Source organism: Schistocerca nitens, chromosome 11 (assembly GCF_023898315.1).
Source record: "Schistocerca nitens isolate TAMUIC-IGC-003100 chromosome 11, iqSchNite1.1, whole genome shotgun sequence".
NCBI lineage: Eukaryota > Metazoa > Arthropoda > Insecta > Orthoptera > Acrididae > Schistocerca > Schistocerca nitens.
Genome location: NC_064624.1, coordinates 57,867,741 through 57,893,689, shown reverse-complemented (window position 1 = coordinate 57,893,689; position 25,949 = coordinate 57,867,741). Strand labels below are relative to the sequence as shown.

The following is a 25,949-nucleotide window of genomic DNA, read 5'->3' as shown; positions in this document are numbered from 1 at the left end:
ACAATACAGCCATCTGGCGAGTACTGCGTAAGGTACAAGTGCGTCTTTATTGGCTGAGCCCAAGGTTACGAGTGCTTTTCTGTCCGGCGTCGGAATAGTTTCTTGCACTGTCTAGGGAGTGTAGTGATAATCTGTCACAGCGTTACGCTTTTGATTTGAAATGACCGAATCAAAGATAGACCTTGATGCTCTGGGGAAGAATCAGCTGAAGAATGTTGCTACGGGGGAGGTAAGTCACGAAAGCAGTGCATTATGTTGTGCTGGTATTGTGCATGTAGTTTCGTACAAACTACGTGCAACCGCCGTTCGATAGAGCTGCTGTTGAATTTAAAACATACATAATGTTTAGATCACGGTCGGAACTGAGCTCTGCGATTATGGCGATTATCAACTAGAGTAGCGTCCTATATAATGAGTCCGAGCTTTATAATTGAATGGTGTGCGTTTAAGACCTCTAACTGTCTAGTTTTTGCGATAAGAAAGCAATAAATTTAACTCTCACTGATGACGACCAAGAAATGCATTTGATATTATTACTTACAAAGCTTTTAACAAAAGCGGCCCCCTCGGGTGTCTAGTGTGCAGCTCACAAAGCCTCTTTTTTTATTTTATTTATGTATTTTTTTGCGCGGATATGTCAGGGAAATGTTACCGCTACAGCATACCAAATGCTATTTTCACGTAGATCTTCACTGTTCGTTTACTTCTGTCAAGTCAATGCATCGAAATATAGGCCTATTTTTGGTTCGCTCTGTTTTTTATCTTTATCTATTTTTTTTAAATTGTGGATTCCTTTGTTACATTTTGCAAGTTTTCCCGACTCATGAACGGGTCTACGGTTGTCATCCTGAGCAAGTAATGGTAGTACTGATAACTTTGAGACTCGCATAAGTTTTGGGAATGTTATGTTAGATATGTTTGAGTTTTGGAAAATCGACCGGAAGGAAGACGTTTGCTTGCAATACATAAAAGTACATTAAAAGCTAGAATAGGAAATTTCCGTGGATATTTCTGCGACAGAATAGGTGTTGCAATAGCCCGAAGATGTCTAATACCTGGACAGTATAGAAGCTGTAGCGAGAGATAAGACTGAACATAGTTTGCGGTTGTGTAATTCCTTCTGACGAACTTCATGATTCATGCTGTGTGGGTCAGACGAGATTCTTTGGAAGAGTAAACGAAAAAGTTATCAGGCAATACTTACATAACTTGAGAGATAATATCCTCTCTTAATGCTCCTGCTTTGGGCAGAGGCAGATAACATTGTATTGAAACAGGAAATTATTCTGAGAAAACTACCTTTCTCTGGCCCTACTTTTACAGTGTATGATTGAGTCCACAGTTTCTGTAATTTACAAACGAATTATTGTGCTTAAACAGAAGAACCTTTGATGTGCTTCAGCGACAAAGTTATTTTCCTTGTGCATATGACCCTCAGTCCTCTCAAAGTAGAGCAGTTGTATTACTGTTACGTTCCAGCCTTATTAATGCTAATATTAATTTGATAGTGATGTTTTTAACATTATTATTACAGAAAAAAATGTTAGTCGTTGTTAAAGTTGCACCTACCTAGTTATAATTTTATTTTAGTCATGTAGAAACAAAACTGAAGTATTGGCCCTGAACATTGAAGGAAGCGTTAGAAAAACATGGACCATTTGTACCCGAAAACTGCTATCCGCATTTCATGGACAGTCATTTACTCATTTGCTCATAAGGCACATAAAATACCAACCACAATTACATACAGATGTTACGCATTTTGAAATACAGGCTGTGCTGCACAGTATGCAGTTGTACAATTTTGTAATTACACTATGGATAGGAACAGCAAGCAATAAAACCTCAAATTTTCTCAAATATAAATTTGAGAAAGAATGTATGTTTCTGTGTATGTACTACTCTTATGTGCAGTTGGTTTTGTACTGCTGCGAATATCTGTTACCTAGTCTATACTGAAATATCTAGACTCTTTTTGTGTCATTGCCACCAAGCAATGAGCAGTCTTGATAGAACTAGCAAAAGAATGTGTAATGAGTTGTAGTAAATACTGTTCTAAAATTTTATGTACGCCACTTTCAGTATTGTGTGCGGAAATACGGAAGCGTCCGATCCCGCCCGCCTGCTTTGACCCATGACGTCACAAATATGGCGGAAACAAAAACACACACACACACACTTTCCACAAGAAGCCTAATGACACTAACGGGACAAGCGCGGGAAATGGAGTGTTTTGGGTGGGGAGCAAACTAAATATAAACAAATTTAGACGCCTTGCGTAGCTACAACGTGTAAGTGAAGACAGCCATGCATGAATACCCAACCACCTCCCCAGGGGTCGTAACTCCTGCAACCCATAGAAGATAAAGATGCTTCAGTAGCTGATTAGTGTTTTTTGTCTTTAAAAAAAAATCTCACAGGATAGAACGAACAGATAAGAAAGATAAATATAATAAACTAAAACAGAAATTGGAGGAAACAGATAATTGGGATCGGACGTTTCTGTCGACCCTTGTGTGCAGACTATTTGCTTGTAAGTCACAATCGTCAATAAATTTCTGATAAATAAATCTCGTTCATCTCTGTGCGGTTTCAAAACTGGCAACACACAGTAATTGTGGCAGGCTGTGTGGGTTGGAGAGTTCATCTTTGTTCTGAAGAGGAAACTTACACAATCTGTCCCTTTGCTTTTGTACCTCTGTCCTACATAACAACCACTAAAGGATGATTAAAAATGTAATGGTTGCTGATTTTATTTTCATTTACTCGTGTCAGAAATATGCCAAATATATAGTTAAATAGATAGGGGATTACATGATAATTATAGTTGTATTGTTTAGATTACAAAAACTAGACAAAGGAATTAATCGTATCTACATTCCGATAACATTTCTCCAAAACTGAGCTGCACATACGGCAAGCAATAGACGTTGTGTGAGCACGAAAATCACCAGAAAGGGCATTGGGGGCACATGACCGACAGTGCGTTATCGGCCACGTTCGCTCTCGCTGTCCTCCTAAGCGACGAGTCCTTGCAGCTGGATGAAAGATGTTCATCTGGCTGTAGCAAGACTTAAACAGTGGATGTCTTGCATTATCTGGATATACGTTTAAGACTTTGATATCCGGGGGATACTTTCCTTTCATTTCTGCCTAGTTTGAGGCTGTCGATGGCCAAACAGTGGGTGATCTCCGTTGTTCCCAAACTTCAGTCATTCACGATCGACAGTGACTTCTCGGCGAGTACTTGGAGGTGCACTGCGAGCGAGACAATATCACAAGAAGTTCGTGGAAATCGACTAGACCTCTATCCTGGCAGAATGTGTTGAAGCTGTCTCATATGCAAACATACTAGGAGTGATGCAAGCATTAAAACGTATGGGCTACGCACGACATCACTATTCCGAACGGTTACTCTCGCATGTCGCTGATAGTTATCTGGATCCAAATCTTTACTTTAACTGGGGCAGAGCGTGGTTTCACCTTAGTGGGTACATGAACTCTCAAAAAATGTGCTAGTAGGCAACAGACAATCCCAGAGACTACTGTGAGTGGCCTCTGCACGATTTGAAAATAGGTGTTCGGTGTGCGGTTTCAGATCAACAGATTGTAGGTTCTATTTTCTTTAACACTACAAACTCTCAAGTGTATTAACGAAATTGTTGCAACCGTCCGTAGCACAGCTAATGGAGGAAGAAGAAAAGTATGTGTTCTTCCAGCAAGATTTTCAGAATGTCATACAGCTATGAAGCTTTTGGAGAAGAACGTACAGGTTCCACAGGTCGCCTGATCTGTCTGATTTTTACTTTTGGTGTAATTTAAAGGGTGAAGTCTACAGTAACAACCCACATACAGCTGAAGTGTTGAAAACAAACATTTGCATTGTGATTGTCGAAATCACACCAAATGAACTGACAAAAGTTTCCAGAAACGTGTTGAGATGTGCTGAGTGTATAGAAATTTGTCATGATTTTTCCAGTGCCTGCTGTGAACTATTGAGCTTTTGAATGTTCAATACATTGTTTCATAATAATAATAATAATAATAATGGACAGGTAGACAATTTAAGAAAATTCTTTCTAGAACGAGCAGAAACTAGCAAAATACACAAAGCAATCACTCACATAAATATTACAGCAAGCATATTATTAAAGATCCCAATACCACAACAGATAAATGTAGACTTTGCAAACAACAAATAGAAACAGTAGATCACATCACAAGCGGATGTACAATACTAGCAAATACAGAATACCCCAGAAGACATGACAATGTAGCAAAAATAATACATCAACAACTTGCCATACAACATAAACTAATAAAACAACACGTTCCCACATACAAGTAGGCACCACAAAATGTACTGGAGAATGATGAATACAAATTATACTGGAACAGAACCATTATAACAGATAAAACACCACCACATAACAAACCTGACATCATACTCACCAATAAAAAGAAGAAATTAACACAACTAATCGAAATATCCATACCTAATACGACAAATATACAAAAGAAAACAGGAGAAAAAAATTGAAAAATACATCCAACTGGCTGAGGAAGTCAAGGACATGTGGCATCAGGATAAAGTTGACATTATACCAATTATACTTTCAACTACAGGAGTCATACCACGCAATATCCACCAGTACATCAACGCAGTACAGCTACATCCAAACTTATATATATACAACTACTGAAATCTGTAATTATTGATACATGTTCAATTACCCGAAAGTTCCTAAACGCAATGTAACATATACCGTACAGTTAAAAGGAAGTCACGCTTGATCAAGGTCCGCGTCACTTTCATTTCGAACCAGACCTAAGGTCTGAGAAAGGAAAGAAATAATATGTAGTACTCTGTATTTTGTGTTTAAAATAAGTTAATTTTCTGTATGTTGTTTATAAGACACTGTACCTCATATTTTGACCACTGTGTACCTTTTTTTAAGGTTGCACCATATCAAACTAGTGCAAAGTTGTCTGTGTAAATAAAATTTCTTGTGTTTGAGAGTGGTTTGTCATTAGTGTAAGTATTGAATTGCTTTTTCGCGGCATTCCATTTTTCTGTATTCTCCATTTACTCTGTTGGCATTGAAAGTTAAGAAAAAGCCTATAATTCTGCAGTAAGGTTGACTCAGACTGGTAAGTTTGAGGTACATTGCGAGTGCAAACATCTTCTGTAACAATATACGGTGGTTCACTGTCTTATGCAGTGCTGAGTTCAATGAAAGCTATCCCCGTGTTTGTCGGTTTTCAGACCCATTCTCAGTGTGCCGAGTGAGGTAAAGAACTTTTGTGACAGCACTTTTGTTTGTTCTGAAGCCTGCCTGTTGTGGATTGTGGTGTTGATCAATAGCCTGGACGAGTCTGTTGAGTAGCATCCTTTTGGGAGTCTTATATAGGCAATGCAGCAGAGGTCTTGGCCTATAGTTCCTTCAATGTCCTTTCCAGGCTTAACAACAGCAGTTACTTTTTTTTTTTAAGGCCCTTAGGCATTTATTACAAAGCTATATCAGTTATTCATTTGTTGAACTTCGAAATTTCTTTCTATGTTCAAGATGAATATCATCCAAACTAGCAGATATTCCTAATTTGAAATAGACTAAATTTCATTTTCTGATTGAGTTGTTTTATTTTTATCTGAAGGTATCTTCCACATAACTTGCCTGGTTTTGGCTTCTTGTTCAGTTTTTCCATTCATAAGAAGTTGGTGAGCAATCTCATTGGCAGTTGCATTTTAGTGGATATTACTCATAGGTGGATCTCTATTGATCTTCATCTCCAGGCCTTTTGACTGCTCCAGTTCTTCCATCCGTGTTCTCTCTCTCTCTCTCTCTCTCTCTCTCTCTCTCTTCCTTTCTGTTTGACAAGGCTGTAACAGAACATACGCCATGTGGTGGTTCAGTGGTTTCTTCGCCCACTGAGTTCTGTTTGAATGGATTATAGTAATTTTGTAGTTGCAAGATCACATTTGAATTGATACCCTCAATGGAGTTTGTGCGACATCTGCAGGGAATAGAATTACTGAAAGTGTTCGTAACAGTCTCTGTGAACTGGTCATATGCTTCTGGAGTGGGTTTGATATTTTGGAGCAAGGCATTCAGTAAAGAAAAGAATTTTGGGCAATCTGCTTTTGTGAAGTTACATCAAAGGTGAAAGGGAACACACTGTGGTCGGATCGCTGAATGAGACTGACACAGGATTGGTCTTTGTTAAGACTTACAAATAGGACTGCGTAATATTTTAGTGCATTGTTGTATTATGCTAAGAAAGAGAAAAATTGGGTGTGGATTATATCCTGTTTGCAGGTGGCTGCTGTTGAAGTAAGTTGACAGTCTACTGTCACGAATAAGAGATAGTTCACTGGAATGTGTCCATTGTTGTAGCAGTTCACCATTATTCTCTGCATTCATACCCCATTCAGTTAAAATCTCGTGTCACAAAGTTTAATTTTTGATTCCTCAACTTCACTGGTCCACTGAAGGAGAAAATGGGGTTTAGCTGCTTGTAGACTGACATAACTATTTTGTGGAAAAGTTTGATTGTTAAAATTTGTTTTATTTTCTGATGTAAATGCTGTTAACAAGATGAGTTTCAGGTTTTGTGAATATGGCACTTCCATATTAGCCGAGAGATATTTCAGCCGAGAGTTGCAGGCCTCAGCTTCCGGTCGGTGTGTCAGTAGGTTTGTCGGACGCACGCAGCATCGAGATTGTGTTCTCTTCGCTGTCTGCTCGGCAACCAGTCTTTACTGGACGAGATGCCTACGGTACGAAAGGTGACGACTGTAAATTTGGGCACTGCAAGGGGAATCTTTCTAGATTTCCTTATCGTGCTGTAGACGGTGAAAATCTTGCCGAAGTATATCGTTTTGAAGACGCTCGTGGATTGGAAGACTCGGCCGATAGGTTTGTGCACTGTCAGAGGAGCACAGTCAGTCGGGCTGTTTGTACTGATTTGTCTGAAGAATTAGTGTATTGTGGCTGTAGGGTAGCTGGTTTCTTCTGTGCTCCCAGTGGCTGCTGATAACAGAAACTTAGTAATTAAGGCTCCAGCTCAACCTTAACAGTCCAAGCTGAGATGGTAACTGAGCAGGCGCGCAATTGATTCGCACCAGTTTAGAGTTTAAATCTCGTAGAGGCGTACATTATTTGGTTACAAACAAGTGACACTTTATTACTAGAAGCAGACATAACACCTGTGCAATAAGTGAAACAGTGCATAAAATTTCTTGGGGTGAAACTGAATAGTAACAAACAATGGAGTGAACTCGTACAGCATATGATCCAGAGGATCTGGCTGTCCCTGTGTAATACAGAATTGCGTACGCGAGGTCACAAGATGCAGACCTGCCAGTGTAAAAGGGGGGCAGGGGGGGGGGGGGGGAAGGTGTTACTGTGTTGTCAGTAGAGAAGCAGGATAGGCCATTGAGGACAGCTGAGTGACTTGAAACGTAGACTAGTCATCTGATTGTTATTGTACTTGTGGTTGGTTATTACTGTTATTACAGTGGAGTGGAAACGTGAAAGAACAACTGCAGCTATTAAGATACTGTGCAGACCTCGTATTCTGACGGGAGGGAACCGTCGAGCCTTACGGACGGCGGTTGTAAAAAATTGCACAAAATCAGTGGAAGGAATCACTCGTGTGTTTGAGTGCTACCGCCAGCGAGGCAGAGTTTAAAAGAATGGGCAAGCGGCATCTCGTAAGCCACACATTTCTATTGTCGGTGCTGACACGCATTTGGGTTGGTGTATAGAGTAATGCTACTGGACAGTGGACGAATGGAAATGAGTGATTTGGGGCAACTTACGGGATTTTGTTGCTGACAGTAAAAATGTGTACCAACTTAATTGTTATTTTCAGTATTAAAGGAAAAAATGTAGAAACTGTGTATAGACTTTGATCCCCTTGTCTGAAGTTCAAAGTGAAGTGTACTGTGATGCATTCCTTCAGTGAGCATCTAACATAAAGTGAGAGCTTGCAAATTAAAACATATACAAAAGGACATTAACAATATAAATCATTGGTTGCTTCTGCAAATTTGCCATTTATCTAAATTTGATGATTCTAGGGTGTTTGTTGAAACAGTGTGTTGTGTATTGTAAACAGATGTCTGTTATTACAGATGTATGTAACTATTTTCTTTCAAAACTTCCTGTGTGGTTAAGTAAATGGAGGGTTACTGTAAATTATTCAATGAACTGGGGATGAAGCCCGACCAACAGGGAATTTCATGTATTGAGTGAAAATAATAGTGCATTGAGAATGGCTAGCTTCTAGCCGAAATCTAGATCTGCCCAATAAAATTTAAAAAGGAAGACTTATCGCTGCAATCTATAATTTACAAATCGATATAACAGTCGCTGAGTGCAACAGCTTTCTGAATGGATGAATTATTCATTTGTTTTCGAAGTTCTCTATATTTCCAAAGTATTATATGTGCAAATATGATTGATGCACGAATAGAATTGTAAACTCGGAGTTTGCTTCGTGCATATCAGTTGCCGATAAGTCCAGTGCCTCGACAAAATGTCAAAGTGAGAAGAGTTCTATGTACTAGACATGTACTAGACTACATGAGACGAATATTTTGCCTTCAAGCTGATATTCTGCAAGGAACCAACCCCCTGCCCCCTCTTTTTTTTTTTTTTTTCTTTTTTTTTTTTTTTTTTTTTTTTTTAAGTGTGTTTCACCACAGTTTGAGAGTGTGGGGCACTGAGAATCTTCATGAAATTGTGGTGCACGAATGAGATTTGCTGAAGGCTTACTTTTTGTTTGCAGCATCACAGGTGTAGCTGTACTTACTATTTTTCTTCTGCGAGAAGACTGTGATGGGTAGCTTTTAACTTGACATTTTGCAGTTGTGACAGTTTCCAAATCTGACTACAGATTTCAAGAATTTCGCCTTCTGACAGAACGCTTTGTCGGAGCACCGATGTTCATTGCCAGATTGGACGTAGTGGTACAGATGGTGTGACTTTGTTCCGTAGGCTCCCCCGGTCGCCTCACCCAACACCTTGTGACTTTTTCTTTCGGGGAGCTGATTTGGCTTTTATGGTGAGAGTGGGTGTTTGGTTACTACCGTCAGAGACTTGTGTGTGTTTTCTGCAATTGTGGGTGCAGCCTAGTGAGAGATTCTGAAGAGAGACTCTCGATTGTGAGTTAGACTGTCAGGGCACGGAACTGTTTTGTTACGCGTGGACTTTAGTTTAGAATCTGAGCTTGTGGTTATAAAAACTGGAGACTATCATCACTCGTGTACTGAAAGATAAGTTGGAAAAGGGATTGTTTTACTAGGTGAACTCGCATTTTACTTCATTAAGGACCACCGTTCAGTAGGAAGCTGTATCTTGTCGAGTCACTGTTATGGAAAATATGTCTAGAGTGTAGCATATGTTATTACTGTGATTTGCCTGATATTTGTTAGTAATGTTTACCTCAGATTACGTATCTACCCTCAACCGATTGACTATTGGATCACCAGTGAAGTGGATCGACTGGTCACTACGGCATCAGAGCGTAAAGCAGACAGTGTATAGTTCGACCGTGAGACATCTGTGAGCCAAGTTTTTAGTGAACATTATCCAGAGGAAGTTAAGTTGCAGCCTACTGTGTGTGGCACACAGTAGGCATTTTTATCTACGTGTGTCACATATTCGTAGTAATATGTGGCACGTATCATTTTTGCCCCAAAATTAGAATAATACGAGCAAATGGCTGCATTCGACGGAAATAAAATAAGATTACTTGACAGCAGGGAAAACTTTTTGTCACTAAGCTAGAAGGAAGTAGTATTAACAGTTCTCTGCTATTGGAAAAGATGGTGTGTATAGTGTGTTGTATGGTCTGCTTCTGTCAGTGAACTGGCTTCAGTTTAGACAATTGTAAAGCAGATGTTTGAGGTATGTTGGTCTGGTTTGAAACACAAGTTGTCTAATTTTGACTATTTTTATCATCATTTATTGTAACGTTTATACGAGGTGTGGCACTATATCTGGCTTCAGAAGAGTGGGTTTTACCCTGAGCGGCCAGCTCAGCATCTGTGGCTGCCGCAAGTGAGATTCTGCTGTCAACATGCTGCATCACTCTGGCTCTTGACATGAAACAGAAAAATGTTTCTTATAATTTTGTAATACACAAACAAAATCTTTTTCATACATAAAAATTCAGTTCGATATATTAAACTACTGCTGTGTCTGCACACCAGCAATTGCTGAGGTAGGAAGTAGAATACTTTGAAAGCTGTAGTATCTTGTCACATTACAAAGGTTGCAGTTTATAAAACACACCATATTTACACCAGTGACTGTAACACTTTTTTTATTTCACAGTTGCAATTTTTGATTTAGGCCATTATCAAGTGAAGATGTTATGGCTATTAGGCCGTTTTAGGCTGACATGGCCTAATAGCCATAACATCTTTGCTTGATAATGACCTAAGGCAGAAACTGCAGTCGTGAAATAAAGAAAGTGTTACAGTCACTGGCATAAATATGATGTCTTTTATAAAGTTCTACATGACTGTAAATAAAAAGTTAGTTAAAAGGTTGCAGTGTTCCTTGTGGTTTTGTTCACTGGCTCATCTGTGCCAGACTTCCAAATAGTACGAGGAAACCTCACATATCACCATTTATTTTGTTAGACAGTGGTAATATTCCCTTTCTTTACATTTAAAATTATTTTTCTCTTTAATTGCAGATTCTTCAAATGATTTGATCTAAAAGCAGGAGACTATTTAGAGATTAGCGATAGTTATTTATAAAACTTAAGTTTTCTGTTATTAAGCCAGAGACAATAATCAATCGCCGATATTGTAGTTACTGGTTGTTTTCTCTTAATTCTGTAATTATACTTTTTGATTGCTTTTTTTTTCTCCTCAATAATTAACAATAATTTTATACTCTGAGTTGTAACGTCTCATAAGACACACGGCTCTGAGGAGGAATAAAATTGTGTGAATGTTTCGAATTAATGCCTTTGTAAATATATTGGAAATATAAATTTATAAATGCTTGACCGATGTAGCTCAGGTGAGAGAAACGTGTGTCGCTGTCACTATTTGTAACGCTAAGATAGCGTCGGGCAACTCTCCCCACAACATCACTTTGGCGGGCGCATGCCTGAGCTAATTCCGTCAGAGACAGCAAGGGACTCGGAAGAGCAGTTGAACAAAATGGATAGTGTCTTGAAAGGAGGATATAAGAGGAACATCAACAAAAGCAAAACGAGGATAATGGAATGTAATCGAATTAAGTCGGGAAATGCTGAGGGTATTAGATTAGGAAATGAGACACTTAAAGTAGTAAAAGAGTTTTGCTATTTGGGGAGCAAAATAACTGACGATGGTCAAAGTAGAGAGGATATAAAATGTAGACTGGCAATGGCGAGGAAAGTGTTTCTGAAGAAGAAAAATTTGTTAACATCGACTATAGATTTAAGTGCCAAGAAGTCGTTTCTGAAAGTGTTTTTATGGAGTGTAGCCATGTATGGAAGTGAAATACGGATCATAAATAGTTTAGACAAGAAAATAGCTTTCGAAATGTGGTGCTACAGAAGAATGCTGAAGATTAGATGGGTATATCACATAACTAATGAGGAGGTATTGAACAGAATTGGGGAGAAGGAGTTTGTGGCACAACTTGACTAGGAGAAGGGATCGGTTGGTAGGACATGTTCTGAGGCATCAAGGGATCACCAGTTTGGTATTGGAGGGCAGCGTGGAGGGTAAAAATCGTAGAGGGAGACCAAGAGATGAATACACTAAGCAGATTCAGAAGGATGTAGGTTGCAGTAGGTACTGGGAGATGAAGAAGCTTGCACAGGACAGAGTAGCATGGAGAGCTGCATCAAACCAGTCTCGGGACTGAAGACCACAACAACAACAACAACAACAACAAAAACGCCTGGGCTGTGCCGTGCTGTTCCAGGTGGTGGAGATGTCGTCGCTGTGGGCGACCCAGCCCCTCGTCGCAGTCTTCTTTCGGCGCTGGGGGTGCATCTTCTGCCGGCTGTGGGCTAAAGAGGTCAGCAAGATTGCACCCCAACTCCAGAAGAACGGCGTCCGCCTCATCGGGGTAGGTTCCGAGGACATCGGCGTGCAAGAATTCAGTGACGGGAAATTCTTTGACGGAGGTGAGTGCCCAGACACAGCTGTTTATCTCGGCCAGCTGGTCATTTGCCGCACACATTTTTCCCCGATAACTACAGCTTTGCGGTCACTGTATGTCCTTGTGAATTCCGCGTGCACTTTGCCTAGTTGACTTGCTTCGGATGTCGTGTGGGCGATGTTATGAGTTACTCCACTTAAAAATGTTCTCCGAATAATGGTGTGCGCAGAATTTGCACGGCTGCCGTCTGATCGTATTGTCGTCGGTTTTCCTGCCAGGGTAAAATTTGGTTCTGTCACTGAATTCACTGGCAAATCTTAATGTTTCAAACGGCACCTCAAAAAAATGTAGCTGCATCCGTGCAATTTGATTACGGTGTCAGTCTTCACCTACATATTCACCCTCGGATGCAAAATGTGTCGACGGCAGTGGACGACTTGGCGGAGACCGCAGTTGTGGAGGTCTGCTATTTGGCTGTTCGGGGAGTGCTGCACCTCAAAAATCGATAAACCACCTTTCTGGAAGTACCGGCTTCGCAACAGTTTTGCTGTCCGAGAAAAGTCCCTGGGTATTGTATTGGTGTAATATGTGGGCAAATTTGACAGTGCAGAGGCAGCGCGTGTGACTGTGTCCTGTGCAGAATGAGCTGGAGCGTCGTCGTGGGTCCCTTGCGAACATAATGTGTTAGCACCACGACGAGGTGGTCCTAAGAATACTCGGCGTCACATTGCCCGATGACAACTGGTCCTTTGCCCCTTTTGGCCGCGATGAATCCACAAGTTTCCGTAAACTGAATTGCATAGATAATGTTGTCGGGAAGGAGAACACTTAAAAGCTGCAACAGGTCTACTAGAGAGACTGCGTACACCGTGCTTGTCTGGTGTCTGCTAGAGTATTGCTTGTTCTACAGACCTGTTACCAGTTAGGATTGTCAGAGGGCACCAAAATAGTTCAAAGAAGGGGACCTCGTTTTGTATTATCGCAAAATACGGGAGAGTGTGCCACAGTTGGGGTGTGTTGGGGTGACAGTCGTTAAAACGAGGGTGAAATTCATTGCAGTGAGTTCTTTTGACGAATTTTCAATCACCAGCTTTCTCCTCTGGATACAAAAATAGTTTTTTGGCACTCACCAACATACGGAGAAACGGTCGCCGTACTGAAGTAATGTAAATTGGAGCTTATACAGAAAGACTTAAGTGTTAGTTTTTCCTGCTCACTGTTAGTGTGTGGAACAGTAGAGAAATAGCTCGAATGTGGTTCGATGAACCGTCTGCCGGTCACGTAAGTGTGAATTGCAAAACACTCGCGTAGATGCAGATATTGAGAGAGATAATTCCTGGACAGCCAAAATACAGACCTCTGCAATAGAATTCTGTGGATCATCCGTCATCCCGTAATGTTTCGCATTTAATGGAGACTATGTAGAGGACTAACACCGCAGCGAAATTTTGTAGTGGCATCTCTATTTGTATCGAGGTCATAATTACACACGATGTATACACCTCAGGACAACCCAGGAAATCGGGAGGAAAAGAGAATTTTTTTTTCATCAGGTAAAAACATGAGAATTTTTTAAATTTCCAACACCCTCTACAGGAGAGTAATACGGCAGCAGTAAAATCTGCTTTCAGTGAGAATGACATTACTGTTTACATTTCTGACAGGTTGTGGGAAAATATTGTGAATGATGGTATGAGAAGCGTTACTTTGAAAGTAAATTTCTGTTTACGTAATGTGAATTATGTTCAAGTGCGAATGTGTGATGAAGTTCTTAAGTCACAGAGTGTTGTCTTTCATTCTGAGCTTAACACTTTAAGGACCAGGTGCTTGGAAAAATTTTGGGCTGGGAACTTATTTATTTGCGTAGTTCCACACCATAGCAGTATTACTAATTTTACTAAGCAATTATCCTCCTGCAACCTAATTCTAGTTACATGTTGCCTACCTAACGGCTTCCAGGGGCAACAAAAAGGTCTTGCATTAAAAGTTTTGACACAATAAGATGAGTTATACAGGTAGAAACTGTCAGTTTGTCTTGACGCAATGTAACAGATGGCACACGAATTGCTGGACTATATTCATTCGGTATTTGAGAACTTTAAACATTTTCATACCTATACTATCTCACTGACACCTCACAAAACAACGAAAGGGGAACGTTCACGACTCGAATTATTGACGTGCAGTCAAACTTTGGCATCGGGCACAACATTTTAATTTATTACTTCTTTACTACTGACTCCATTCACTTTACACAGTTAAGGAGACACAATGCTGTAAACAGTGAAAATTTAGCTTTTGTTTAAAATGGAGCACACGTTACACAGACTATATTCATGCAGTGTGAATAATGAGAGCACTTAGCAACTCCCAGCGAACTTGAAGCGTAATTTCAGACCTTCCTAAACATTTTTCTCACTTACATGCTTAGTCATATATTTAACACATTAACTAAGTCGCACAATAATCGGGTGTTTGAAGCTGTTTTATACACGGGAGTTCAATTCGAGGTATTGTGGATTTGCTGCTTGGTAAGAGGAAACCTCTTATATCGGAGCATAGAACGTGCACATTTATCTTCAATAAGGGCACTGGTAACAAAGCCTTTGATTACCCTTAAAACCAACCTCGTCACAGTCAGAACTGATGTCATTCGGTCCTAAAGAAACACAATATCTGGTGAGACTTCACTGCATTTTTCTCTCTTTCACTCTTAATCATAGTTTGTGTGTGTTACTGTACAAAAGACGAATGTCAGTGTTGTGGGTTCAGTGTACTAAGATTTATTTGTATTTAATCTTTTCGTTCCAGAGCTTTTTGTCGATGTCGAGAAGAAAACCTACAAGTTTCTGTCATTCAAAAGGTTCTCCATGTTCAGTGTTCTGGCCGCACTGTTCACGAGTGAATCCAGAGCTGCTATCGCAAAGGTAAGAGATCGTGTGTCGAGATAGGATTACATCTGTTTTGTAGTTGAAGTGCGTATAGAGATTCGGTTATCGGAAGAGGCATCGCTTGACAGTTCAGATTCCACCTGCTGGTACATTTCAGTTTTGAAGCTCTGCAACACTTGTTTGCCTTTAAAGTTGTACCGTGGCATCTGAAACTGCTCGCGCCTCTGCTGAGAGCTAAATGTCACTCGGTCATCTTCCACAAATGTGCTGAGCCCCACAGTTTCTTCAAAAATTGTTTCACATATGTACAGAGATATGTAAACATATGAAATTATGTTCTAAATTGTACAAGGATGCAGAATGACTGGCATTATTTATATTTCTGAATTTAAATACTGTCAATTGTAATGTTGCACCCAAATATCGAATAACATCTCCGAATAAACAAAATCTTGTTACTAACTCTGTAGCGGGTGCGTAAATGACAAAGGTTGTGCCGGCACGACATCGTTATTGCCAGTCACAATTTTTTTTGTCGTAAACTGGTTCTGAAGTCAACAGTTTGGGTGACGTAAATGAGACACTATTTCTGCTGATTAATTCCGCCAGCTGAGGAACCAGTCGTCAGTCCTCTGTAGGTCTTCTTGCATTTTGTTGTCTTCTCGTACTGCAGCATGCCTTTGGAAAACAACATTGTCTACAAACAACCTTGCAAAGCTTCAGACAGTCTCGTTATAGGTACTTAGATCTTTTAGCAGTTACGTGGTGTTTCATTCTTTTAGCAGTTATGTGGTGGTCACTAATTTTTTATATTTATTAGCCACGTATGTACGTATGTATGTATTGAACTGGGGACCTAGAAATGGTGGAGAGGCTCCGTCCCTGTCGTAGCCCTGAGTGGTACACAACCCCACAGCAGGCTACAGCAGTCCACTCGCCCCACTGCTGCCTCTCACCGAGCCTAGTGTTCTGCGTTTTGGCCCCCCGCGGACACACAACCTTCCCGCCAATGGAATGTCTTATTCCGGACGAGTGTAACCCCAATAATTGCGTGGTAAAGTAATTACGGTGTGCGCGTACGTAGAGACAGTGTTCGTGCAGCAATTGCCGATGTAGTGTAACTGAGCTGGAATAAGGGGAACCGGCCTGCATTCACAGAGGCAGATGGAAACCCATCCACAGGCTGGCCAGCACACCGTGTGTCTATTACACTAACGGATCTGTCAGTGTCGGCTGGACAGAAACTTCGTCACGGGACCAAACAGATGAAGGTCTGACAGTGTGCTGTCCGGACTGCATGGTGGATTCTGGAGCACCTCCCACACAAATTTGGCTGTTTTCTCACAAACAGGAGCAGCAACGTGCGGGGCGAGCATTATCGCGAAGTAGTTAGACACTCTCGGCAGTAGTGTTGTGGCGCTCGCCACAAAAGGCACGGTGCAGCTTAACCGAAGTTGTAACGTAGGCTGCAGCATTCACAGTGGTCCCGTGTTCGGCAAAGTCCACCAGTGATCTATCGTACATATCCCAGAACAAAGTTACAAGCACTTTCCTAGCTGTAGAGCGCAAAAACTGTAGAGGATGGTGGAGATTGAAATAAATCTAATAAATAACGGAGGACATGGGATGTGGGTGCTACTACTGGCAATAAGTGTAGTTGCGGTACTGAGACAGATGCTTTCCGGAAATAGAGAACCACTGCATCTACCTGGTTGTCACGTGAGAAAAGTGCGAGTCGGTTTTCACACGATCAGTGTTTTCAGAATCTGTGCCGGTTGGCATTGACGAAGTCATTCTGTTTGAGATAGTGTATTATGTGTGAGCTCAGAAAGTGTTCAAAGATTCTACAACAAATTGAAGTAGATGATATTGGATGGTAGTTTTATGGATCACTTCTACTGCCCTTCTTGTAGACGGGTGTGAGGAGAATCGAGAAGTATTTTCGGTCGGTGTTTTTTGTGGCAGCCGTGTTGCAGTTAGGTGAGATGAAATAAGAGCATCTGTGGCTGACATTTTTAGGCTGCTGGTGCTGACATCCAAGTAATAAAAAGAAATCACTGGATATGCCCATCTGAATTTTAAATGTTCTTTTACAGCCCCATATTTTGTAAGGTTGTATTCACTTCGTCTGAACTATTTGTCTGTTTCACTTCCACAGAAGACGACTGTTGACAAGTATCTTATGAAAAGACTTCATAACACTTAAGACAAATTTGCTGTATTTTGGGAAATGAATTTTTTGCTATTGCCTGTCTTTATATCTTGTCTACTGAAGCTATCATCAGTCATTTTGTGAACAAAGTGTGTCTTTCTTTTAGTCTCTCATTTCCCAGTCTAACCCCTTGATACCACCTAACCTAATTTCAGTACACTCAGTTACCCTCGTGTTGCTTTCTTTGATATATTCATCTTATAACTGTGCGGTCCGCTTTCAGTGCTAGTTGTAAATAATATTTCACTCCCTGTATTTTGTCCTAGCCACCTTTAGATCCCAAAGAGTATATTTTAGTCAGTAATGTTGATACCTTTTTTGAAATCTGTTCACTCTTGCTCAGTTATCATTGTGCAATTGCTGTACAGAATACCCGGATTCAGTTACTCGTACTGCCAAGGATTTTTCCTCGGCCGGAGGACTGGAATAAGGTGCATTTGGCTTCGTGATACTAATTGGGCAGTTACTCGCTGGAGAACTAGTGGCTCAGAGGATGAGACCACAGGAGTGGTGCATTTACTTCACAGACCTCCACACTGCACCCAGCGACTCCACCAGCAGGGGAAAACACGGCTATCTGTGAATTGGCCCTTTGGGGCCAGAACGTGGAGCTTTGCTGTTCTTCTCTTGAGTTTACAGAAGCTGAAAAATTTGCCTCTCTTCATTATAACTTATCTTCTAAGTCATTAAACCACTACTGCTTTGAGTCTTCTTAAATTTCTCCAGAACCCAAACTTGGCCCCCCACACCAACAGGTCACCCCTTTCTGTCTTTCCTATTTTCTGTAAATGATTTGTCACCATTTTGCAGTTATGATTTATTAAAGTTCCAGGGCCCAATGAAATCTCTATCAGATTCTATGCTGAAATTGTGGCCGAGTTAGCACATTCTAATTATAGTCTATTGTAGGTCGCTTGAACAAAAGGCCGTGCCCAGTTTTCGGATGAAAGTACAGCTCACACCTGTCTACAAGAAGGGCAGTTAGTCATCCACAAAACTACCACCCATTATTCTTAATATTGCTTTGTTGTAAAATCTTAGAGCATTTTCGGAGCTCACACACAATGCAGTATATCTAACAGAATAACCTCCTCCGTGCAAATCGGCACAGATTTTGAAAGCACCTTCACGTGAAATGCAACTCGCACATTTCTCTCGTGACGTACTGAAAGCTTCGGATTGAGGCAACTGGGTAGATGCAGTGTTTCTCGATTTGCAAAAAGCATTTGACTCGGTACCGCTCTTACGCTTATTGTCGAAAGTACGATCGTGAGGGGTGTGAAGTGAAATTTGTTTCTGGAATTAGGACTGTTCGGTAGGCAGGACGCAGCACGTTATCTTTGATAGTGTCATTGTCAGATGAAGAAGTAACTTCAGGTGTGCCCCATCAAAGTGTGTTGGGAACCTTGCTGTTCATGTTGTGTGTTAATGATCTTGCAGATAATATTAATAGCGGCCTCAGGCTTTTTGCGGATGATGCATTTATCTACAATAAGTTGTGTCTGAAGGAAGCTGCATCAATATTCAGTCAGATTTGGATAGGATGGATAAGCGGTGCAAAGGTTGGCAAGTTGCTCTAAATGTTCAAAAATGTACACTTCACAGGAAAAAAAAAAAAAACACCATAATATCCTAAGACTATAACATCAGCGAGTCACTGTTGAAATCGGCCAACTCGTGTAAATACTTGGGTGTAAAACTAGTAGGAATATGAAGGCACAGTTGTTGGTATAGCATATGGTAGGCATTGGTTTATTGGTAGAATACTGGGGAAGTGCAGTCAGTCTACAAAGGAAGTTGCTGACAAATCACTCGTGTGACAGGTTGTAGAATATTGCTCAAGTGTGTGTAACCAGTACCACCCAAGGCTAATAGGGCATATTGAACGTATACAGAGGAGGGCAGCACAAACAATCACAGGTTTGTGTGATCTTTGGGGAAAGTGTTGGAGAGATACGGAAGAAACTGAACTGTGTGACTATCAAAGATACACACAAACTATCCCCAGAAAGTCTGCTAACAAATTTTCGAGATCTGGCTTTAAATTGTGTGTCTAGAAATATAAAACAACCCCGTAGGTATCACTCACTTAGACATTGTGAGGATAAGTTTAGAATAATTACTGTACGCACAGAGGTATTCGATCATTCTTCCCGGGCTCTGTACGTGACGGAACGGGAAGAAACCCCAATAACTGCTGTGGCGGGGTGTTTCCTCTGCCGTGCACTTCACTGTGACGTACCATCTGCTGTGCATTTCGTGACGGTCTATAGGGTACAGATGTAGATTATACGGTAACGTCGACCCCCCAGGGGGTCCACAACTCTTTTGTGGATACGTGCGTGGCAAGCACGGGACCCCAAGCTAGTGCAGTTCTCCTTCCTTTCCGGGCTACCCTACCCCCCTTCCCCCCCTACCCCCCTTCCTCCCCTCCCCCCACCCCCTCACTCCCTTACCTCCCCCCCCTCACCCCATTACCTCCCCTTCACACTCCCTCTTCTTTGGAGTAATGTATCGAGCCTTCATCCGGAGACGGACGTTTGAAAACTCCAGGATCGTGTTTCCTTTGTTTTTCTCCATCCTCACGCTTTCTTCCTCTATTGGTCTTTCCCTATGTTCACTCTTCTTGCTTTCATGCCCATACTTCTATGTCTACCTCATTCTCCTTGTCCTATTCTCCTCGTCTTCTTTTCCGTGCCTTATTTTCCGCTTCGATGTTTGAGATTCTTACTACCTCCTCGCGCCCTTCCCGGCGAGAGGAGGTCATTTTGGCCAGGTTGCGGATTGGGCATTGCCGATTTAGCCACCGCTACCTGTTGTCCGGTGACCCCGCCCCGCAGTGCCCGTGTAGTCATCCGTTGACGGTGCGCCATATTTTATTGTCCTGACCCCGTTTTATTCACTCTCGTGTCGTCCTGTGTCTGCCGTCTACTTTACAGGAACTTTTAGCTGACGATGCTCGAGCAGCTGCTCGTGTCCTTCGTTTTATTACACTGACGGACTTGTCCAGAAAGATGTAACTCTTTTATTTTGTTTCTCTGCGTCTTTGTAAGTACTTTCTGATGTTGCCCCCTTGTGTTTTTCTACGCTATTAGTGCACTAACATTTGTGACTGGGTGCTAATGACCTTAGTAGTTGAGAACCCTAAACATAAAAACTAAAAAAACAAATAAACGGTAATGTCGACTCGTGTCAGTTGTTGCCTCGTTTGGAGTTGGAATTATTCTTAGTGTGAAGCATTTGAAGTGCGTACGTAAGTAGTTTCTGTCACCGTGCAGGGCCGAGCGATGAAGCTGGGAGGAGACCTGCGCGGCGACGGGCTGCAGAACGGCGGCGCCCTGGTGGTGGGGGCGGGCGGCTCGGGCGTGCTGTCCTACTTCAAGCAGGAGCGGCCGGCCGAGGTGCTGGACAACGCCACCATCCTGGCCGCTCTGGGGCTGCAGCCGGAACCTGCGGGTGAGAGCTCCGTTACCCTTCCTCACTTTACGAAGTCATTAATATTTGTTTTAACTTTGCCAATACGGCAGACTATTTCGTTCGCGCATGTTACCGGTGTACGTAATTGAGTGCAAAAAGTGTACACTGGTAATGCACGACTGAGTAACTTTATGAGTACTTGCTTTTGGGAACCGTAACTTGGTTCTCCCTGGGTGTTGCTTTTGTAATCGATCTTAGTAAGCGGGCAGTTTTGTTTTATTTAATAATCTGATCCTTCTTTCTAGTTCCACCACACAGCTTGTATACACCCAGGAAATCCTAAGAATTTTTTCTTTCAGGGAAAAATCCAGGAATTTTTTAGAATTTTGCGAATTTTTCATCGGTTTAGTTTCCAGATAAATTTTTATGTCTTCGACTGATAGGAACTGATACTCCAATAAAAAATTTTACTTTCGCCCAGAACTGCAGAAAAATACTCCCACAAGAAAACATAAACTAGACAATAACTTCAAAATAAAGCTTTAGTTGCAGAGGAAGTGCACTATTTACAACAAAACAAACTGCATGCACGAGTATCTGCCAACAGCAAAATATGTCAAACTCTTTAGGACAAACACTTCGCAGTACTTTGTAACAACAAATCACTTACGATGAATGTGATGTCACAGCTGTTTACATTTCTAACAGGTCGCAGGGAAATATTGTGATTGGTGGTCTGACAAACATTACTTTCAAAGTAAATTTCCTTTCACACAAGATGCATTATGTAACATGTGAGAATCTGCAATTAATTTCTTAAATTGCAGAGCGGTTGACTCTCGTCCTAAACTTAACCCTTTAGGGACCGTCCATTTAGAAAAATTTCAGGTCTGAAGAGCAACCGTTTATGCTGTTCTTTAGAACTTAACACCATCTTTGTGTTTGATGCACGTTGAAGGATAACACGCTAAAAAAGACCGAGCTTTAAGGTTGGTTTTCCATATTTCTTTCATAGATCACAAATTATGCAATAGGGGTGGCAAAGAGTATAATTATCCTTAAAGAAATTCTAGGTGAATTCTTCAGCAAATTTCGCACGTAAGGAAAAGTCGAAGTCCTCCTCAAAACATTTATTTGGCCAGGTAATAAACAAAATGTTTGATGCATAGCAGTGAAATTTGTTATGGAGTGTAGTAGAATTAAATCAGGTAATGCTGAGGGAATCAGATTAGGAAATGAGACACTTACAGTAGTAAAAGAGTTTTGCTATTTGGGGAGCAAAATAACTGATGATGGTTGAAGTAGAGAGGATATAAAATGTAACTGGCAATGGCAAGGAAAACGTTTCTGAAGAAGAGAGATTTGTTAACATCGAGTATTGATTTAAGTGTCAGGAAGTGGCTTCTGAAAGTATTTGTATGGAGTGTGGCCTTGTACGGAAGTGAAAATAGGCGATAAAACAGTGTGGACCAGAAGAGAATAGAAGCTTTCAAAATGTGGTGCTACAGAAGAATGCTGAGGATTAGATGGGTAGATCACATAACTAATGAGGAGGTACTGAACAGAATTGGGAGTAGAGAAATTTGTAGTACAACTTGAGTAGAAGAAGGGATTAGTTGGTAGGACATATTCTGAAGCATCTAGGGATCACTAATTTAGTATTGGAGGGTAGCGTGCTGGGTAAAAATTGTAGAGGGAGACAAAGAGTACGAATACACTAAGCAGATTCAGAGGGACGTAGGTCGCAGTAGTTCTTCGGAGAAGGAGAGGCTCGCACAGGGTAGAGTAGCGTGGAGAGCGCGCGCCCACACATGCGGAATTTCAGAGAGTGTATCCGGCAAACGTACCCGAAAGATTTTCCAAAATTTACAAATGCTATCAGTTGATGTCGGAATCTGACAACTGACTGTTACGGAGTGCCACCAGAGTCGAGGAGTCCCTCCGGCTGTTGCAGGTGACACGGAAGAGAAGACAAAGGCGGAGTCTGCGAGCGACGGGACGAAGGTGCTGGAGGGCAAGTGCGAGATGAACGGCGCAGCCGGCACTCCGGAGAAGCAGCAGGCTGCCAGTGCTGCCGAGTAGCTCTCCCTCCGGGAGGGTTTGTGACAAAACCAACTTTTACTCCTGTGTATATATACGTATATCTTTCCACTGTGTCCCCTGTACCTGTCTGTGCGACACAATTTCTCTGTCTATTACTCGATTCCGATTTTTATCATTTTCCTGTGCGTAAACATGCAAAAATTCTGCAGTTCCGTCTCTAAAGAGCGTATCGGAAGGTCGACAGTTCTCGGCGAACTTTGTGTGCGACTCGTTACGTTAAATGGTTGCGTCTGTGTTTTTTCCCACCCACTTTATGTGAAGGACTAGAATTATCGGTTGCCCTGAGAAATGGGCATTTCTGTCGGGGAAAGGGGTGTTGCGTCGCGGCTTGTGGCTACGGTCAGATATTAGCCGGAACTGTCTCGAGAGCGAGGCTCGGGTGTCGACCGTTAAAGCTGACGTCCTGTCGTCTGGTGGCTCTGCCGGCCTCGTTACACGCACACGCACGTACTGAGAGTTGGCTTATTACTTCTAAAGTTATCACTAATGGTAATTACTTATTAAATTGTCATCTCTAAACCGAATCTTAATAATTCTCTTCCATAACGTGATTAACTATTATCTCTATACACACTGCTGTGAATAAATTTAATGTTATACTATCTAAAATGAACTGCTGCTTCACTTTCATAAAATATATTGCAAGTGGAAAATACTGTAATTACTTGCTCAGCATGGTAATAAATTTAATTGGACATGAAAATGTCACTTTTTCAGGAACAAGCAATTTCATATTTTTGTAGCATAGTACTTGCATGTGGTAATGTAAGGTCCTCAGTGGAATATAAATGAAATAAGGAAATGTCCGCTGTGTGAGGTTTGAGTCAAAAAAATGAGAATGCTAGCTTTTAGATAAATTCTTCTTCAGGCATTTGGTGTGTGTACATGCGTGCATGCGTGCATGCCCTGTTGCTTTGAGGAAGAATTTGTCCAAAACCTATCAGTATTGTGAAGCTTGTTTGTGTCTATTGATGACTTGCCAGCTCTACTATTCAGCAAATTGTTACTTTTATTCCTTAAATTATTCACCATACACTTTACTTTTACCTCTGTTGTTTGGTCAGAGTGATATCTTGCTAACATAATTAATTTTCAGAACTATAATATAATTGGCTAGATAAAAAGTCTACTCACAAAGTGGCAGCGGGAGAAAAGGCACACAAAATTCGAGGAAATGTGGACGTTTTTGAGGCCAGTAGCACCTTCTGCAAGAAGGGTGAAAGGTGCAGGAAGAGGAATGAAGAAAAAGGACTGACAAGGTTTACAGAATGTGGAGAGCTACTGAAGTCATCTGGAACCCTGGTCAGAGCAGACGTACCACGAGGGAATGAGAAGGAAAGACCGATTGTCGGGGACTGCACCGGACGAGATTCGAAAACCTGAGAGCGTAATACATCGACCGGCTTATTTCCTAAACCTTGTCGGTCCTTTTCCTGCATCCCTCATCCTTCTTCTGCCAGAGGGAGCCACTAGCACACAAAGATTGCACATTTCCTTAACTTCTACACGTTTCATCCTGCTGCCACCTGGTGAGTAGATTTTTTATCTATCCAATTATATTGTAATGAAAAAATTAATTATATGAGATGAGATGAATGACCAGGCAAAAGTCTTTTCGTCGGGTACCTCTGTGGGGACTTCTTGTGTCCCTAATATACCTCAGTTATTCAACTGGGCAAAGGGGACGTACAGTTTAATGTGGAATCTGAACAATTTGTTGTTCAGAGTGAACTCTCACCTTGTTTGAGACGTGAAGACTAGATTAAAAGCAGACTGAATTTCTGTTGTCTGACCGGGATTTGATGCGGCAACCTCCCGGTTTCCGAATGTGCACTTCACCACTAGACCACGTGGCCTATTCTCAGACCCAAAGTCTACCTTCAGAATAAGCACTTAGCTCCCACAGGAGAGTCTGAAGTGCGGCTTGCTACCTTTTAAGATTTATCGTTATGCGTCACATCGAAGTCTGCTGTGGCCACAAATTTATGGGGACCTACTATGTGCACAATATAACTTTTCCTTATACCAAAATACCCGGAAAAAAATCCGTGAACAGCCTCTAAAATTCTGTTGAAGTTCAGGTTCACACTAAGTTAATTTTCAGTACGAGTCTTTCTACAGTGACATTTGGGGAACATCGATGGTCCATCAGTAAAATGGCTATCGGAACCAGATGTTTAGATAACTGCGCCCCTAACAGATACCAAATTTTGTAGTTCGTCTGTAACGTAGGAATAAAGAACCTGAAGCTGGAGGGATTTTCACTAGAGGACTGAAACATACAAAGCAGAAGATGCTGTGGGAGAAGCAGACATCTGCTTACACAGGATGTAAAACTTTTACTGTTTTGTTTACTTCTCAGTTGCCAGAGGCACGTCTTACGGTGTATGTGGCAGTTTCTTGGAGTAACACGCAGGACATTCATCATGTTTACACATAGTGAAAATGAGCCTAGTGATTATTACCATTATATTCTTCAAGCTACGTTGTCAGTGTTTAGATGTTAGATGTGAATTTGTATTTTATTTCATATACTATCAGCAACTCTCTCAAAATAGCAGAATGTGATATACATTTTCTTGTATTAGCCTACTGGAATTTTATATGTACATTACTAATGTTCCATTAATTTTGTCCAACTTTTTTGCTAAGCCACAACAGTGTCAAGGATTTCGTTTGAGGTTAAGAGTATCTGTTGTGGCAATTTCTTCCACTAAGTGTTTTAGTTCGTTCATCGGTCACAGTTTAAGTGTACTGCAGTTGAGACTGTCTAAACTCTGCTAGGTACTTACATCACAAAATGTGTGGGCACAATTTGTAAAGCTCTTTTCGAAGCATTTGTATTCTTATATTGGGTAGTCTTTTTAAAAACACTGTTCGGAGGCAGTAAAAGGTAAAAGTGGGTCCCGTGTCGGGGAGCAGTTGTCTCGGCCATTTGTAGCGAGCGTAATGCAAAGTCTGAGAGTGATATTTAGAATTTTGACAGACGCACACTAGGCTGCTCCTCGGACACACACTTTTGGATGTGAATACCTCCGTTTGCTCTTGATAAGTGAAGACTGATGAGTTTTTTTTACGGATATGTTTTATATTGCGGTGTTTCTGAAGCTTTGTTGTTATATACTTTTTATACTGATGTAGCTCTTTAGTTGCATTTTCGCACTGTATTATGTCATATATTCTTCCAATAAATGTCTTTCACATGGA

General features: G+C 41.2%; 1 protein-coding gene across 1 annotated transcript; it reads left to right on the top strand.

Moving 5' to 3' along the window:
- Positions 1 to 42: 42 nt before the first annotated feature.
- LOC126212912 (prostamide/prostaglandin F synthase-like) lies at positions 43 to 25,949 on the top strand. The gene is made up of 5 exons (XM_049940417.1): positions 43 to 229; positions 11,940 to 12,144; positions 14,931 to 15,046; positions 20,501 to 20,678; positions 22,594 to 25,949. Exons 1-5 carry the CDS (start codon positions 161 to 163, stop codon positions 22,719 to 22,721), a joined length of 696 nt encoding a protein of 231 aa, XP_049796374.1. The 5' UTR covers positions 43 to 160; the 3' UTR covers positions 22,722 to 25,949.

What these genes read in the sequence shown, in the direction of transcription:
- LOC126212912 (XM_049940417.1), top strand. Translation starts at nt 161, where the DNA reads ATGACCGAATCAAAGATAGACCTTGATGCTCTGGGGAAGAATCAGCTG. An exon ending in CGGGAAATTCTTTGACGGAG is followed by an intron (nt 12,145 to 14,930) that starts GTGAGTGCCCAG and finishes TTTTCGTTCCAG; the next exon opens with AGCTTTTTGTCGATGTCGAG. An exon ending in CCAGAGCTGCTATCGCAAAG is followed by an intron (nt 15,047 to 20,500) that starts GTAAGAGATCGT and finishes GTCACCGTGCAG; the next exon opens with GGCCGAGCGATGAAGCTGGG.